Source organism: Morus notabilis, unplaced genomic scaffold, assembly GCF_000414095.1.
Source record: "Morus notabilis unplaced genomic scaffold, ASM41409v2 Scaffold1005, whole genome shotgun sequence".
In the NCBI taxonomy this organism is placed as follows: domain Eukaryota; kingdom Viridiplantae; phylum Streptophyta; class Magnoliopsida; order Rosales; family Moraceae; genus Morus; species Morus notabilis.
The window spans coordinates 261,091-278,526 of NW_010363292.1; the positions used below are offsets into that span (position 1 = coordinate 261,091).

The 17,436-nt window shown below is 36.1% G+C and overlaps 3 protein-coding genes and 1 long non-coding RNA gene across 5 annotated transcripts; 2 read left to right on the forward strand and 2 right to left on the reverse strand.

Moving 5' to 3' along the window:
* Positions 1-78: 78 nt before the first annotated feature.
* On the forward strand, positions 79-4,313 carry LOC21398397. 2 transcript variants are annotated; one of them, XM_010104043.2, is made up of 8 exons: positions 79-541; positions 982-1,701; positions 1,925-2,020; positions 2,103-2,186; positions 2,715-2,949; positions 3,063-3,223; positions 3,400-3,678; positions 3,778-4,313. In XM_010104043.2, exons 1-8 carry the CDS (start codon positions 161-163, stop codon positions 3,832-3,834), a joined length of 2,013 nt encoding a protein of 670 aa, XP_010102345.1. In that variant the 5' UTR covers positions 79-160; the 3' UTR covers positions 3,835-4,313. The 2 variants fall into 2 exon arrangements, with proteins under 2 accessions (XP_010102345.1, XP_024025232.1); XM_024169464.1 differs by having other exon boundaries at positions 3,400-3,672.
* Positions 4,314-5,808: 1,495 nt separating this feature from the next.
* LOC21398398 (chaperonin-like RbcX protein 2, chloroplastic) lies at positions 5,809-8,154 on the reverse strand. The gene is made up of 5 exons (XM_010104044.2): positions 7,430-8,154; positions 6,711-6,802; positions 6,417-6,474; positions 6,178-6,243; positions 5,809-6,068 (listed from the first exon to the last, which is right to left on the reverse strand). Exons 1-5 carry the CDS (start codon positions 7,754-7,756, stop codon positions 5,946-5,948), a joined length of 666 nt encoding a protein of 221 aa, XP_010102346.1. The 5' UTR covers positions 7,757-8,154; the 3' UTR covers positions 5,809-5,945.
* Positions 8,155-9,528: 1,374 nt separating this feature from the next.
* On the reverse strand, positions 9,529-12,275 carry LOC21398399. The gene is made up of 3 exons (XR_002902702.1): positions 11,460-12,275; positions 10,349-10,434; positions 9,529-9,899 (listed from the first exon to the last, which is right to left on the reverse strand). It is a non-coding gene; the product is annotated as an uncharacterized LOC21398399 (long non-coding RNA).
* A 1,359-nt stretch (positions 12,276-13,634) lies between these two features.
* LOC21398400 (heterogeneous nuclear ribonucleoprotein F) lies at positions 13,635-16,074 on the forward strand. Its single transcript, XM_010104046.2, has 2 exons — positions 13,635-13,817; positions 15,085-16,074. The coding sequence occupies exons 1-2, from the start codon at positions 13,804-13,806 to the stop codon at positions 15,845-15,847; spliced, it is 777 nt and encodes a 258-aa protein (XP_010102348.2). The 5' UTR covers positions 13,635-13,803; the 3' UTR covers positions 15,848-16,074.
* The last annotated feature ends 1,362 nt before the right edge of the window (positions 16,075-17,436 follow it).

Genomic DNA, 17,436 nt, shown 5'->3' on the forward strand with positions numbered 1-17,436 from the left:
AAAAAAAAAAGATGACGACAAATTTTTGCCCCTATTTATTCGGTGTCGTCTCTTATAGGCTTCGAAGGCAAAGAAAAAAGGGAAATAGCTTCTCTCCCGCGGAGCTCGGTCGGTCCCTTCTTCCTTCTTCACATGACAATCCAGCGGCTTCCACGACACGATGCCGACATCCGCTTCAGCCTCAGCTCCGGCACCGCCTTCGGCCTCTCAGGCCACCGCGCGCCACCACTCCGAGCTCCTTTCCCGCCTCTCCTCGCCGGACGCCCAAGTCCAGGTCAAGGCCCTACGCGACCTCAAGAACCGCATCATCGGTAACCGTACTAAGAAGCTTTCTTTCATCAAGCTCGGCTTGGTCCCCGCCGTCGCCGATATCCTCGCCTCCGCCGCCGATGCTGGAGCCGATCGGGACTCGAACCTCCTCATCCAGTCCGCCGCCGTCGTCGGTAGCTTCGCGTGCGGCTTCGACGCCGGTGTCCTAGCCGTTCTCGATGCCGGAGTCTTCCCTAGCCTCGTCAGGCTCTTATCTCATCCCGACGAGAAGGTAATTAATTCTTTCTGATCTGATTGCGTCTGGTTTTGAGCGTTTGATGGAAAATGTGCGGCAATGCAATTATGGAATAAGATTGAATCGTCAGTCTGTTTGAATTGTTTTAAATTAATTAGGTTTTTGGATGAATTAAGCTGAAAATTTTCAAGTATTTATCGTCATATCAAGTAATTGCTTCGGTTCTATCCGATTTAATTGATCTTTTGGTTAATTTGAGTTGAGAAGTTGAATAATTTATATTAGTGAAGAGTGATTGTTTAGTTTGTTTATATTTCTTGTTTTTGTTATACAATATGCTGCAAATGGCCTAAACAAAATAATTGTCAAGGAAGTCTATTAAGTATGATTTGAATGGGAAGAGCTCAATTAGGTCATAGTTAGGCTAATGCATACATTAAACATCAAGGCTCAGGTTGGCGAACGTTGTGCTACAGGTTGTGGATTCTGGTGCACGTTCTTTAAGAATGATCTACCAATCAAAACTTGCTCCGAAGTATGATTTTCTTGAACAGAAAAGCATGGAATTTCTTCTTTCGTTATTGAATAGTGAGAATGAAAATGTAACTGGACTTGGTGCAAGCATCATAATGCATTCTTGCGAGACAGTCGAGGAGCAAAATGCACTGTCTCAAGCTGGGGTTCTAAAGAAACTCATTGGCCTTCTTGAAGGGTCTTTAAATCAGAGAGATGCTAGCTTGGAATCTTTAGCCACAATTATTAAAAATAATGTTGAAGCTGTGTCAATGTTTGTGGGATCCGAGAGCGGAAGGGCTCTAAGCTCTGTGGTTGCGTTAACAAAGGATAGGTATCCTCGGACAAGATTACTAGCCTCTACGTGCTTGATTGTTATAAGGAACACTTCTCCTTGCTATCTGCAAGATATAGGAATCAAAACCAAGTTGGTGCATCTTCTGCTTGAGCTTCACGATGATCTTGGTCAAGTCGGAGATGAATCTTCCTTTGCTTTGTCTAGTTTAATAGCAGAAAAAGAGGACATGCAAAAAATAGCATTGGAGGCTAATGCCATTGATAAACTGTACAACCATTTGAAGAAAGCTGTCCTAAATTCAAAACGCGTTGAAGGAATATTGCTGGCAATGGCTGATCTATGCTCAAAGTTGGAGAGCTGTAGGTCTAAGTTTTTTTCATTGAAGGTATGTCCTTTTACTAGAAGATATTAACTTCTATTTTGTTGATTTTTCAGATGCTTGTTCTTCCCAATTGTCTGGTTAATCACCTCTTTCAGCAATATCATTGACTAGGGTCCTGGATTCTTCATTATCTTTTCGTTCAGTTCTTTGACTAAGTTTGATAATATTGTCTATGTGTATGATTGTTCTGCAAATTCTCAACTCTGATATATTTCCATGAACGCAGGCATTGAACTTGGTAATAGATGCTCTAACTCATGATAGTTCCAGTGTGCGTGCTGCGGCTTGTATTTGCTTAAGAAGTATCTTTCGATCAATCAAGGTTTGGAATATGAGCACTTGCTTTTTTTATTTGAATATTTACAGTAATGTGTAAGATTCTATACTGAGAAATTATCCTTCAGAGTTTATGTGCAGGAGATTTCATGGATGAAATAATCATGATTCCCTTGGTTCGTCTTTTACATGATCGTTGCACTTCTGTTCAGGTACATCTAATACTTATCGCTAATTATCATGTTTTCTATATGGTTATTATCAATCCTCCCTTCTCCTTCAAATTACATTCACCTTGTCGCATGATGTAGAGATTACTTAAAGTTGCTGATGAAGCCTGCTAACAGCCATCAACTATTAAATGTACTATTTACTTTTTAGCCATCAAACATTTTGGTGGTATCTGGCATCACTGACAATTATGGCAATGTTTTGTTAATGAAATATTTCAACTTGTAGTCATTTCATATTTTCTCATTGTTAATATAGAGGCATTAAGTTTGACCCTTTCAGTTTTTGTGAGTGAGTGTGAGTATCCTGTGGTTTTCTGTTCCTGTGGAGGGTAAAATATTTGAGAAATCAGATGTGCATATGGTCAGGTCTGTTATAAATCATTTGTCAATTAGTATGATAAATGTACAGTAGATATTATCCTTAGCATGTACGGTACCTAAAACATTGTCCTTTGAGAACTCCACAAATGTAGCTGAGGCAAATTTTGATGAATGCCTCTTTTCCAGCTTGCAGCTCTCAGTGCTATTGGCAACATAGTTGTCGATTTTTCCAAACGCAGGTCCATATTTATACAATGTGGAGGTCTACAACAACTTGTTCAGTTGTCAAAATCAATGGATTCAGATTTGACGGTAAATGCTTTAGGGGCTTTGAGAAACTTGGTGTTCCTTGCGGACTACACATGTAAGGAAAGCATTTTTGGGGAGCTTACAGCCTCCTTATTAGCAAGCCTTGTCTGTGGTAATGATAGTATTATACTTATGGCAGTTCAAGATATTTCTTTCAGAATTTTTCTTACTATGGTGGTAACGTACTTATGCACGCAAAGCATTGTTGATTTTGTTTATCTGCAGATTCGGAGCCTTCTGTCCAGGAGCAAGCTCTTGCCCTGCTCCGCAATCTTGTTGATGGATGTATGGACTCTATTGAATTTGTATTTGCTGAAGATGGTATTATATTAGATGCTATTGGAAGGCAATTGCAGAGTGCTTTTAAAGCTGAAATTGGGATACAGGTTAGCATGCATTTCTCGTTGGGTCATTTGCAAGTGCTAATTTTTACTTGGGATGATAAACAGCATGCCAGAACCGATAAAATGTTCTGGTGAGATGGGAAGTAGATGTGGAGGTGTTTTACTTTTCATTGATGACTTGCCTCATAATGGAGCTTTCTGAAACCTGTCTTATTTAGGGAATGTATGTTCTCTGCAATGTCGCAAGTGGGAATGAATTTCACAAGGAAGCTGTGATGGACCAACTTGTTCCGCAAGTAGACAATGGAACCCAATCATTTGTGATCCAGTTTCTGCAGAGCAGTGACAGCCAGTTGCGCACAGCTGTTGTCTGGACCATTGTTAATCTCACTTTTCCATCAATTCCTGGTGCATTTGGTCGCGTAGCAAAACTACGTAATGCTGGCATAGTTTCTCAAATGAAGAACATGGTCAACGATCCTTGCCTAGAAGTAAAGGTTGCTAAACTTTTTAGCGGACTTTGCTATATATTTTATTTTATTATATTCTTAATTTGAGATATTTGCTAAATCCCATCTTGATTCATTGAACTGCAGCTTCGTGTAAGAACAGCACTGGGGCAGTTTATGACTTTTGGTGATGGTTCAACATGATGCCTTTTTCCTACCCCCCTTAGGCCCCAACGAAGGGAAAAAAAAAAATGACATTGAAGTTCTGTCACTGCGCAACTTTTTTGAATGGATGTCTCAACCTTTCACCCGCATTTTTCAAGTAAATGATATGCTTCAATCGAAGTTTTATATGACATCTTTGTGGTCTCGAAGGAATGTACTATTTCCAAGATGCAATCGAGATCGATTTTTTATTTTTTATTTTTAATGTATGTATAATTTAAAGAGTTTAAGAATTCATGTTATTCAAACAGGCCTTGGCAGTTAGATGTCATTTAGGTCAAGTGATTAGTAACAGCTAGGTAAAGTTTTGTCTCCAACTCCAGGATGAAGAGTGTACACGGAAGCTTTTTGTCAATACGGCTTGCTCACAGTCGATTTTTCTTTCAGCAGTTATGTGATTGTATGAAAATTTTATGTTCTCAACCAGTTATGGAAGTGATTTACAGTAGGATTTATCGACAAACTACCGCTCTTACTTTTAATATTCCAGATAGATGGCAGGCAATAGCTGCCTTTAGAAGCTATTATCCCCAAAGTAGCTTTAAAAATAAAACTGCAATTCTACTTCTAAAGAACCGATTTGCTGCAACCATCACTATCTCTTCCTTTTGCAGGTGTAACACAAGAGCAGTGTGGACTCTTTATAATTTTTATGGGGTGCTTCTGACCAGGTTAACTTAAAAAAAAAAAAATGCCATTTTTCCATTTTTCCTAATTTGTGTCATTTGCTCCCCATTTTTGTTATCTTCCTTTTCCTTGTGCACTCTGTTAAAGCATGTCACTCATCAATGTTCTCAATCATATTACATCATTTTTTATCGATTTGTTAGCATGATCTTTTTCGGTCATTTCAGATGCAATCTATGAAGAATAAACTTCTTTTCAAGGGGCTATTGTATTTTATGTTCTTTTTTCTCTTCTTTTTCTTCTTTTTTTTTTTCTTTAAGGAAAACAAATTACCTCGATGATTATGTGGAAGCTTGGGCTTGGACCATTGAAGCAGGGGGACTCTTAAGTCCCAGAGGCTTATTTTGACGGGAAACAAAAAAGATTATAAGGCTTTTGTGAAATATACCGGTGCTTGTGTTTCATTGTCTATAAGTTGATTCTTATATGCAGGAATAGTGACAGATACATCATATTTTGTAGTAAATCTAATTGCTAATAGAAAACAACGCCCCCAATACGATTTTGTGATATTATTTTATTTTTCTTCACGTATGGATGTTGGATTAACTTGTAACAATGCTCAAAGGAGCCGATAATTTGTCGATATATGAATTTTGAAAATAATATTATGCAAACCACACATGGCAATGTTAAAAAAGACGGGGTAATTTCGCCATTTTCATACCACTTAGACTTGATTCGGTGGTTGTTAAGTGTCAACCCCCTCTCCAAAACAAAGTCGTTCTTGCTCGCATATATTGCATGATGGCTTTCCAGTCAATGGCTCTGACGGCAATTTTTGCTTAAATCAATAATCAAATCACGCTTTACAACCAAGGTTTTGTCATCATGTGAGACCATAAAGATGTTATCATAAATTATGAAAACATGAACTCCATAAAAGACAAACTAAGTTGGCTACGATAAGAAATATAGGAATTCCACTTTTAGGGGATTGGTATTCAAACTATATCATTTGTATGAAAAATTTATTTAAGTCTTAAGTTTTACATAAAAATAGTACAGTTGTATGAGCGAATAGTTGGACTTAAAAAGTTGTATTCAACCCACTTGTAACGCTCAAACTTGTGCTTCTCCATTGGCCTAGCCTGGTCATATACGTATGTTGACTGACCATCATGGTTGAATTTTTCCACGAATTTGTGGGAGAGTCGGAAAAAGGACATTCTACAGAATTACACCGGTAATGCACCTCTTGGTCAACCCCCCCTGTTTTTAATATATAACAATTCTCTTGGTAACGTTTTTACGTATACACACAAGTTACAAAATACAATAGTATTGAACAATTTTTATTGGTCAAGTGGAAATAATACAAATAATAATAATGCCTAAGACTAGGGAACAACAGGAGTAAAAAGAAAGGTAAACTATAAGCTGAAACTTGATAACTTGTGTTATTATCCAATCTTTTCCGTGTTTGTGTCATCTGAAGGCCATATCACAGTCTCTATCAGCCGTTCACGCATCAACTCTAAGTTTTCATCAGAGATCTCTTTGTATATTTCGGCATGATTACATTTCTACATCACAACACCAAATGAGAAAGAGGACTCTTTTATGATTTTCCAAGCCTTTTAAGCTTTAAATGTCAAATGAATTAGCTTCAAAATGAGTTTTCAGTTTTATTACCTTCGCCCATTTACCGTAGAGATGAAGCCGTGTGACCATAACTCTTTCGGCAAGCTCGTGCCTCTCCTGACAATTAAAACAGAGATGTACACCACTTCAAAAACAGGTCATTTAAGCAGAGAGCCGCGAAGCTCGTCGTTAGTTTGCATAAAAGAATTCTAAAACACAATGAAGGAATTCCCCTTCCTCTACATTTCCTTAGTTGTCAAAACAATTCAACTCAAGTTCTCAAAAATTACCTTCCCAAGGATGCGAATGAATCGCTTCCCATCTCCGGGCCTGTTTGAGACAACGAAACTGCCAAGGAATGAAAATATGAAGCAATTGGTTAGCATGTTAATGTGATACATGAACATATAGTGATACATGAACAGAGTTTCGAACAGAACCATTGAGTAAATTATTGTGTGAAAGGATTGTATAGAGAAACAAGTTTGCCTTATTATTTTTATCATTGGAGGATATGACTCACATTAAGCGAAAAGATGCACTGGGGATGAGACTGAAAGCAATATATTAAAAATCCAACTTACTCGTAAAACCATCTATATTGGGTTGGGTTCATCTCATACAGCTGGTTCAGAACAGTCCTCACAGCCTTGTACGTGAAATAATTGAGAATTTGCTGCAGGCAGATTAGTTATGGTCAGCATGAAATGCTTTAACAGGATCCACAGTCTTCATAATAAAAAAAAAAAAAAAAAAAGGAAGGTCAAATTATCTCTAAGAGCTTGTTTGGCAGGGGGAAAAAGTGGAAAGAAGCGAATGGGTGAGGAGATTAGTGGAAGGATTTGGGTCAAATCTATCGAGAAATCATAATAATTAATATATTATAACCAACTACTGCGAATCACATTCCTGCAATTAAAAATAAGAAATTGCAAGTATACACCAGCTCATGGATAAAGAAAATAGCTTTGACTTTTGTTAACAGATCTGGTAGCTTGGAACATGCAAACTTATCACCATAAAATAAAAATAAAAGTAGCTAGTCGACATGATACTTAAAACAAGATACTGCCAAGGAAATGAATAATAACACACACACACACACACACACACACACATATTTCTCTCATGTCATGTAGTAATGGCTCATCCATAACTCTTAAACACACACACACATATATTTCTCTCATGTCATGTAGTAATGGCTCATCCATAACTCTTAAACATACACACACATATATGTCTCTCATGTCATGTAGTAATGGCTCATCCATAACTCTTAAAGAGGGTAAGAATTTCTCACCCTCTTAACATCCTCAAAACTGTCTTCATACTGTCCACCCAATTCACTGACGATCATTAGCCTCCGGTTCTTCTTCTGTTTCCCCGGACTCCGACCGACAATACCCGGAAGTGCTTTCGCCGCGAGTCGCCTGTCAAGCCCAGAATCGATGAAAGAACTGCTCAACTCCGACGACCCAACGGGCTTCGCAATCTGCTTCCTTTGCAAAACCAGATCTCCAACGCTTTTGAAGCTCAAATTAGTGGTCGGCAAAGCATCTACGCACAAGCAAGGACAAGTATGCGAGTCCACCACCGATGAACCCACCACGGACAAAGCCCCCACCATCCTAAAAACTCAATCTTTCAACGAAATATCGAATACCCAGATATCAAAATTCGGAGAAAATAAGGGATACCCAGAAAAGAACGTGGAGAATCTGCAAGTGGGTATCCGAGAAAATTGGAGATTTGGGATTGTAGTCAAAGATTCAAAGGATTATTTCTATGAGTTAAAAACAGATGAAACTGGGTCGAAATGGGTGGGTGTTCTTTTTGGAGGGGAACGTGGAAGGGATTTTGAAGGTGCGTGAACCTTAACCAGAGAAAAATCTGAGGTCCAAATTTTTCCACAGAAAGGGGTTAAGGACTCAAAATTCAGACTTGATTCCTTATTTAGGTCCTTTCTCTTTTTCGTTTTTTCTGAATTTTTTGGGGGATACACACACCTGGACGGTTTCTGTTCAATTTGGTAGGCCACATAAGAGAACTGAGGAGAATCTTCCGTTGCTTTGTACAAACGAGTTAAATGTTTTCCACCATTAAACGACACTGTCGGTTCACGGGTAATTGCCTGCCCACTCGCGCCATTTTGCCGTGGATCCACCTCTTTTCTCTTCTTTCTGTTCTATTTTTTTTTTTAAAAAGAAATTAAATATGAAACTTTTTTCGATAGAGCTAACAGATCTAATCAAAATCACGTGAAATTAAAAAAATATATAAAATAAATAATTTTTTATATAAATCTAATAATTAAAAATAAAAAATTATTAGTAGTTTATTTTTGTTTAATTTTATCAAAAAAACTCTTTTTAAGTATACTTAAATATATTTAGCAGATAGAGATACTTCTAATTTCATATAAAAGTCCCTTCTATTTAGATGAAATACGGATTTTCATTTTTTTGAAAGAAAAATATTCTCAACTTCAATTATTTCTTTAATAATAAGAAATTTTGATTATTTCATTAAGTGAGATTCTCTAGTACGCGTGTATACCGGTAAGTTAAATTTTTCTAACCGTTAGATATGTGTACTTTGACTTTTACGTAATTTTATGTAAATTTAACGGTTAGAAAACTTGACCTACCGGTATGTTGACGTACCAGAAAATGTCTTTCTTTAAACAAAAAAAAGTAAACCTTGCTTTAAAAACAGAAAATACATAAAAATTTTATGAAAAAATGGGTGTCAACTACATAACAAAATGCTAATTTTTACTAATTTTGTTCTAGTATGATACACAAAATAGTGGGCCTTAAAGCTATACTACTCCCCTTTCCTGAAAAGATGAATAAAAGCTATAAGAAAAATAAAAAATTTATCTTTAAGAGTGTATGAATCTAAAACTTTACTTTTTACTCTTGATAAATACATTTTTATTAGTGTAATTATTTAACTAAAAAATTATGAATTAAAAATAAAAAATAATAATTCTCATCCATACATTTTTAAGAAATATTTGTTAAGATTAGTTAAAGCTATACTCTCCTTTCCTGAAAATGAACAAATATTAGAATGAATGGAAAAAAATCAAATATTTTCGGAAAAAATATTATCCTTTCCTTAAATAAATAAAAGTGATTTATAGGAATTTGACATGCACGCGTCATGCGGGCGAGAGTGCTAGTAGCATTCCACTGCCTGGGAATCAGTGCGTGTTGGTTAAAGATTCTAATTATTGACTTTATAACTTGCAAGTCACAAATTTATTTGTTTAAACTAAACCACACTCTTTACCCGTCCAAACGCAATTTGAACAGTTTTCCCACCAAACTTCCACCAACTGCCCCAACAGACGTCCACGTTTACTTCAAGCGAGATTTTTATAACTACCCCTATAATAAATTATTATTAACCATTAAACATTATTTCTAGTCAATCATTAGTCAAATACATAATATATATTACCAAACTACTCTCAAAGTAAATTGATAGTTTACAAAATGTCGATGCCTCCAACCAGCGGCTCCGGTGGCCGTCAGGCGCCTTTTCTGGCGACACTTAGGCGAACTTCCGGCGACACTCCGGTATATTTCCGGCGACCATCCGACGACTTTTGAGGTGACTTTCCACCAACCGTCCAGTGACTTTTCCGAGGACCCTCCGACGGCTTTTCCAACAACAGTCCCGTGGCTATCCGGCGGCCACCTATCGGGGTTTCTAGTGGCTTTTTCGGCAGTCAGTCGGCCATAAGCCTATAGTCTACCAGGCTATGGTCCATATTCTGTCAGACTATGACTTATAATTTGATAGTTGAGAGTAATTTCTCGACTATTAATCAATTAATTTCTACCAAATTGAAAAATAAAACAAATGAAAAAGAAGCTGAAAGCTATATAGACATGGGAGAAACAAAGAAACCAAAAGTTCCATAGAAATTCATTATTTAACATATATTAATCAACTGATATGAAACAAATAAATAATCAAAGTAAAACCTCCATATAACCTCCAAACTGATATCAAACACGCTTGAAAGCTGAAATAATGAAGTAACCCAAACTCATATAAAAAAAGTTTACAGGAATATAGTTTATTATCAACAAATTCCACCAAAACACGTGTTCTTTCTTTTCTATGCATCAATTGTCGCAGTAGCTTGACTAAACATGATAACAAAATTAACGAGAAGCTCTAATTACAATAATAGGCAATATACCTCAGCAAACACAGCTTCATTCTCAATTGGATTCATAAAGCATGTTGAGTACACCATTCTCCCACCCACTTTAAGCAAACTTAGATCTGCAGTAATCAACACATATTTTAATTTTTATGTTAGGGATGCTCACTAAAAGGATTAAAATAATCTTGTCAACCACGACTCTTTCATTGAAATAGAGGAAGATTAGAAGTGTGTCAAATTACGACTGAATGACCACTCAATGACAGTAACATCGATTCAAGCAACGTTACTATTTACAAACCTTTATATCAACTGCAGGGGCATCTAATGAATTTATGTAATATTAAAAGCAAACACAAAGGAGGCCTATTGTTTCCGGACAATAATATCTCGTGACATTTTGAAGAAAACTGTCGTGTTCATTTTGCTGATTCGAGTTTAAAATTCAAATTTTACTACAGTAAAAAGTTCTCAGAAATAATCACATTTAATTTTTTTGTTACAGTAAAAAACACTCACATAAAATCACATCTCAACTCGAATTAAAAACTCGAATCAGCGAACTAAACGGGCCAATAACATCGGAGGCATTCTCTTGACCTTTAATTGATTTTCAGAAACCAAAGCAGAAATCCTATCAAAAAAAAAAAAAACAGAGAAAGAAAGAAACCAAAGTAGAAAGACCAATGTGCAACATAAGTCAACTTGGTGAACTTGATAATCAAATGTAAACAAATATGATCCCAGTACTGATATAGCTAGCAGCTACTTTGAATGTTCAGATACTACAAAATGCGAGAAATAGTACAACAGAGAACTCCTATACAATCATCAACTTAAGTTTATAGCTGTTCACTAATTGATACGAAATAATTCAGATAAATCACAATTTTTCCAACGCTTCCTGTCATATAATCACATTTTAAAAAAATTCAAATACTAGATACATCAAAATCCAGAAATCATCAACTACAATATTGATGGCATAAACCCTAAAAATTCTGCTCTTTTTTGGACATTCAGGATCAAAATTTACATTGAACTGCTGTTTGATCAAATGAATAAACACATAAAAAGAGTAATCAACAAAATAATTATAGAAAAACTCGCATTTGAAATTTGATTTCAGATTACAAGAGCAGACCTGCAGAGCTCGAACTTCTTCTCCTTCCGATCCATCCTCAGAGCACTCCTCGTCTTCTTCCCGGTCGTCTTCGCCGCCTCTCCATCCGAAAACCTAACCGCCTTCTCCACCACCACTACTTCCTTCTCTCTCTCCTCATATTCTTCCGCGCTCTTCTTCTCCTCCAAAAAGATCTGACTCGTTCTCGACCCGCTCTCGGCGATCAGGCTCTAGCCCTTAAAGCCTGGATTTGAGCCGCGACGCCCGCCACGGCCTCAAAGCCTCCCATGGCCTGAATCTGGCGCTCGAGGTCGGCAATCCGTAAAGGCACGACAACTCCACGGCGATGCGGGCAAACTCGAAGATCCGGCGAGGTCTCGGATCGGCGAAGTCATATCTAGTCGCGGAGAAATGAGATAGACTCGCGCGATGAGCAGGATATGACGGCGGCGAGGATCGACGGCGGGCGTGAGCTCCGGCGGTAGGAGAAGGAAAATGGAGAGAGAGAGATGAGGTGGTGAGATGCTAGATTTAAAACGATCTAAACATGATCTAAACAAGATCAAAAACACTAATCTAGCTTAAAATCCGAAAATGCCACAAAAATTTCTTAGTTGGGATTTAGGCATACTTCTTCCGGTGGGCAGCGGAAACAGCTCGTCCACGGTCGCCGGAATCCGCCAATGACCGGTCGGAGTGGAGGACCTGCAAACGTGGGAAAGAATGGCAAGAGGAGCATGAACTCCTCCCTGTCTCTCCCTCTCTGTTTTGGTCGGCCACACTCACACACACACGAGCACACCCAATAAAACAAAAGGTCGCTCCACAATGGAGCAAAATGAGATAGGGTGGTGATATTGGTTCTAACCAATATTTAATTAGAGAATGTATTTGATCTAATAGGTTGACTAAATATTATGAGATAGAGAGAATTTAAATGTCAAGTGAGTTAATAAAATAAGTATCCATTTTATTATAGACCGATATTTAATGTATATGCATGTGTTAATTCACATTAACACAGTCGTTCATAAGATGCTTTAATTAATTACAGAGTGAATTATTATGATTATAGAAGTCTACATAAAAATACTCCAACATGAGAAGCACGAAGGTAGAGAGAGAGAACGAGAGATTGATCTGAAATATTTGTTGTTTTAGAGAGAGAATGGAGGCTGAGAGGTTCGTGTTTTGTACGAGGATTCGTATAATTATAATTTGTGGTTTATTATAATATTTTTTTCATAAAAAAATATATGTAAATTGAGAATAATTTTAAATTTGTCAACTAAATGTCTACGAAATAGGGTTTAGAATTAAAGGGCATTTTAGTTTTTTACATTTATTTAAAATATCAATAAATATTAAGAGGGGTAGTTTTTTTTTTTTTAAAGAATGAATTAGGAGGTGTGGTGATTTAAAACATGTAATTCTCTATTTAATTTTGATTAGGGTTAGAATTCGGATAGTGATATGACGACACGATTTGAAATCTGTACAAAATTAGTAGTTTGGGTTTACTATAAATGGATTTGAGTCATAATCGGGTTGATACGATTAACACAATTAATAAATTGTTTGAGTCATGGTTAACCTCCTAACACGAATTGACACGATTAACTATACGTGTCATCTGCAATCTAACGACATGTGATATAATATGAAAGTTTATATGACATATTAAATAAAAATAATGTGAAATTTAATATTTATAGGCAAAATTCATTAATTTTTCTTAAAGAAAAAGATAAATTGACCAATAAATATATTAAACATGTCTTGGTCGTGTTAAATAATTGATTATTATATTAGTTATTTATTCAATATATTAATTTAAAAGGCTTATACGGATTGACACGATTAATAAATGAATCGTGTTTAAGATGATATTTTTAACACGTTTAATAAACATGTCATATTTAAATTGATATTTTATGACACAATTAATAAATAAATTGACACAAACAAAACTCACTAATACAAATTGCCAATTTTGACCCTACTTCACGGAAAGCCTACATTGCAGTTGGGCCTAACTTCTCAATATGGCCCAATCTTAGTAGCCCAATTAACAAACTTGGATCCCAATCATAAAGTTCTTTTCTAAGCCCAATAGCCCAAGCCCAAATGTAAAAGAACCCACACCATAAAAACTACGTCGTTTTAATCTCCGAAAGGCCGTCGCTCATCGGCGTCCCCAAATTTGGCTATTTCTCGAGACAAGGCCTCTCCTCTCTCTTCTCTCTCTTCTCGACACACAGAGAAGAAAGCTCTAAGCTTTGAAGTACTTTTTCTTTACGGACGATTTTCGGAAAGTGGAAACAAATTGAAGGAGTTGTTAGAAAAGAAAACGATACCAAATAGAATGTTCTACAGAGGGTAAGCCATTTTTTTCTTTAATCTAATTGCTGATTCGATTTCGTTTTTTTTTTCCTCTTTTTCCGTCTGATTCGGATTCAGATTTCTTTCTTTCATACTTTCTTAATGCTTCGTCCAATTTAGATTAGTTATTTTTTTGGTATTTTGAAATTTCTTTTTATCGGTTTTGTAATTAATCCCCTTGTTTTCCTCTACGCTTTTGCCGATTGTTTTTGTTGATGCTATCTTCCTGAATTTCTGTTTTTGAATAAATTAAGATTGAATTAAGTTCATGTTTTGTGGTTAATATGTGGGTCAATACGTTATTCGTTTGGATTTGTAAAGATTGTGGGTCATTTCTTTTCTTTTTTTTTTTTTGTGACGTAAATTATTCTGTTTCGGGTGTTTTTGGCCAATCTTCTTTAGCATCAAGAAAAAGAATCGTATATGAATGACTATATGAATAGGTGATGAACCCAAAACCCAAATTTGGTTACTTATGTTTTGTGTCATTGTTATTCTTTAAACTAGAGATTCGTGCTTGGAATTTGGGCGTTTTTATTTTTCTTCATTTGAGGTTTCAGTTGAGGAAATAAACTTCTTGTAAGCTTACAACTGGGTGTTAAATTGTGCATCTATAAAATTAATCGGGGGAATTTTTCGATGTGGTTACATTGTTGTATTGGGAAGTATTAATGAGAGTTTGAAAGTAATTGAAACCTATAATCTGGATGTCGTCTTGTTTAAATTGACTAAAACAAAAAAACAAAAAAACACGTGTTATGAACTTTAAGCAAGTGATAAAGAGGTAATCTGTTCGTTGAAATGTAGAATTGCTCAAGAGCCAAAACACAAGTGTCCATCCTAGCGTTTACTGTCTCAAGTTTCCGTCTTTGTTTTTTTTCTTTTCTTAACCTTGCTTACGTATTCACATGCATATGTCAATAAGAAGCAATGCTGTTATTCACGGTAGAGCAATCAACGTGTTCATCTGAAATGGTTATGACGTGTCATGGGGATTGTTCAATTGATGCTGATATGCCTATAAGTATCAGAGTCATCTGCTTTTGAAGCTTCACTTTGTGATGATATAGATCTCCAGAGAAACTGCATTTGATATTGTCTCTTCACTTAGTTTATGAATCATAGATCTTTGTTTCTTAATGAGGAAAAGATAATTTGTATTCATATTATATGCGTTTGATTAAAGCTATTTATTTTTTTTACTGTCTATGCTTAATTTTGTTGTTGTGTTTGTTGCTGCATTCTTGATTACTCCAAAATAAAGTAAATATCCTGATGGTGGGGATGGGCGTGAAATGGGTGCAAAGCGTCAGCGGCTAGTTGAACAAGGTTCTTCATTTTATGGGACTTCCCCTGGTCCAAGTTTTATGTACAATCCAGCCACTTTTGCTTATGTAGGACAGCCTCCGCCTTTCCCTGTTGTCAAACTGCGTGGCCTTCCATTTGATTGTGCAGAAGCTGACGTGGCTGAGTTCTTCCACGGTCTGGACATAGTTGATGTTCTTTTTGTCCACAAGTATGGAAAGTTCACTGGTGAAGCTTTTTGTGTCTTCGGGTATCCTCTTCAGGTTGATTTTGCACTTCAAAGGAATAGACAGAACATGGGCAGGAGATATGTTGAAGTGTTCAGAAGTAAGAGGCAGGAATATTACAAGGCAATAGCGGGTGAAGTTTTTGACGCTCGTGGTGGTTCCCCTCGCCGAAATATACCAAGGTCCAAATCTTATGACGAAGGGAAGGATTCCGCTGAACATACAGGAGTATTAAGGTTGAGGGGATTACCATTTTCTGCCGGCAAGGATGATATAATTGACTTTTTCAAGGATATTGTATTGTCAGAAGACTCGATCCATTTTACTATGAATTCAGAAGGAAGGCCAACTGGGGAAGCATTTGTTGAGTTTGCAAATGCAGAAGATTCTGAAGCGGCAATGGCCAAGGATAGGATGACTCTAGGGAGTCGTTACATTGAACTGTTTCCGTCATCACACGAGGAGTTGGACGAAGCTCTTGCAAGAGGGCGGTGATTTCTTGTTGGAGTTTTTCTTCCATTTGCTGTTTGTACTACTAGTTATCTCCTTAGTCCCATTTTATTGCCTGGATTTTTGCTCGATTAATGCTTTGATTGGGAAATAGCAAGTTTTCTTATAGTATCTTTTAGTTTTTATGCCCTAGTTTCCTGAAGTTTTCTTTTAGTAATTCTGGAGCTGTATGATTGACGTTTAGAATTAGACAAAAAGAAGCTTTCTTATCATCGAGTTTGCCGATTTTGATTCTCTGCTTCTCTTGCTTTTTTGCATAGCTCGACATTACTGACGGATCACATCCAAAATAAATATTTGAAGCCAATTACAAATTTAACATGCAAGTTGTAAGCATCGATGAATTTGTTTGTTTTTTTTTTTTTTTTTTCTGTCATGTCATGAATAACAGATCAACAAATGAGCTTTGTCCACTCTACATCTGATTTTGACAAAAATAAAGCTACTCTGCTATTAACCTTATCATGGCAGATAAGCTTTTAATTTTATTATCTTATGTGTAACTACTGTAGTTAAAATCCCAATAACGTATTGATTATGTCTCGGAAATTCTGATGGTTTTTGGAATTCTAAGTCGCGGGTGATGAGGTTTTAGTTTCATAATTACATTTGAGAATCTCAAGACTTTGTTAACTTTCATTTCAATTACTGCATGGCTTTCATGTGAGACCAGCCAGTAATCCGGCAAGTGTTGTGTAATAAGCAGCTTCTTGAGCAGCTTTTTCGTGTAATTCTTGTGAAAGTCAACCTCGTCTTAAACTAAACTTGAGCGTGCAATATTTCATTCATTCCCAATCTCAAAATGCTTAGGCCCGTTCGTTTCGCTTGTTCCAATTGAGAATTTTTGTTGAAATCATTTTGCTCATTTTAATTGAGAATTTGAGTTAAAAAGTAAATTTATGTTCGTTTCAGTTAAGAATTTGAGTTAAAAAGTGAATTTATATAAAAGAAAATAGTGTAGAAAAAATGGTTAAATTTGAATTTTTATAAAAAAAATATATATATATTGTAGCAAAAACTTAAATTGTTATTCAAATTAGCTTTAATGTTATAAACTATGCAACTATTAATATATGAAGGCTATGAGGGAACAGTTTTCTTTTCTTCCTTTTTTGCCCCCTTTGAGAAAAAGGAAGGACATGTATTATAAAAATCTTATAAAATTGAAATAGAAATGAAACATTTCATATTACAACCTTTGTACAAGTCTAGAATCTTGTCAGAATGCCGCCAATGTTCTCTATTCAGAAGTTAGCTCCTGCTTTCTGTATGAAGACGATGGCTTTGGACATTTGCAAAACCACCTTTTTTTTTTTTTTTTTTTTTTTGAAAATCCGACAGGTCAAATTTCCAATGCATAATCAGCCCATGCAATAGTTTTTTGTTTTTTTCCTTGCTATGTCATGGATTATGGATTTTTGTTTAACTGTGGGTAACTGATCCAGGTTATTGGAAAAATGTTTGAACCCCACTTTTAGGATACTCTGAGGAATACAGAAATTGTTTTGAGAAAAGTTCAAAAGAAAAAAAAAAAAAAAAAAAAAAAAAAAAAAAAAAAAGGGGGGGGGGGGGGA

Bases quoted from the DNA above. Each gene is read 5' to 3' on its own strand.
- LOC21398397 (XM_010104043.2), top strand. From the start codon at position 161: ATGCCGACATCCGCTTCAGCCTCAGCTCCGGCACCGCCTTCGGCCTCT. The intron at 542-981 runs GTAATTAATTCT...GTTGTGCTACAG, and splicing joins TATCTCATCCCGACGAGAAG to GTTGTGGATTCTGGTGCACG. The intron at 3,224-3,399 runs GTTAGCATGCAT...TGTCTTATTTAG, and splicing joins AAGCTGAAATTGGGATACAG to GGAATGTATGTTCTCTGCAA.
- LOC21398398 (XM_010104044.2), bottom strand. From the start codon at position 7,756: ATGGTGGGGGCTTTGTCCGTGGTGGGTTCATCGGTGGTGGACTCGCAT. The intron at 6,475-6,710 runs GTAAGTTGGATT...ATTCCTTGGCAG, and splicing joins CAATATAGATGGTTTTACGA to TTTCGTTGTCTCAAACAGGC. The intron at 6,244-6,416 runs GTAATTTTTGAG...TTTAATTGTCAG, and splicing joins TCATTCGCATCCTTGGGAAG to GAGAGGCACGAGCTTGCCGA.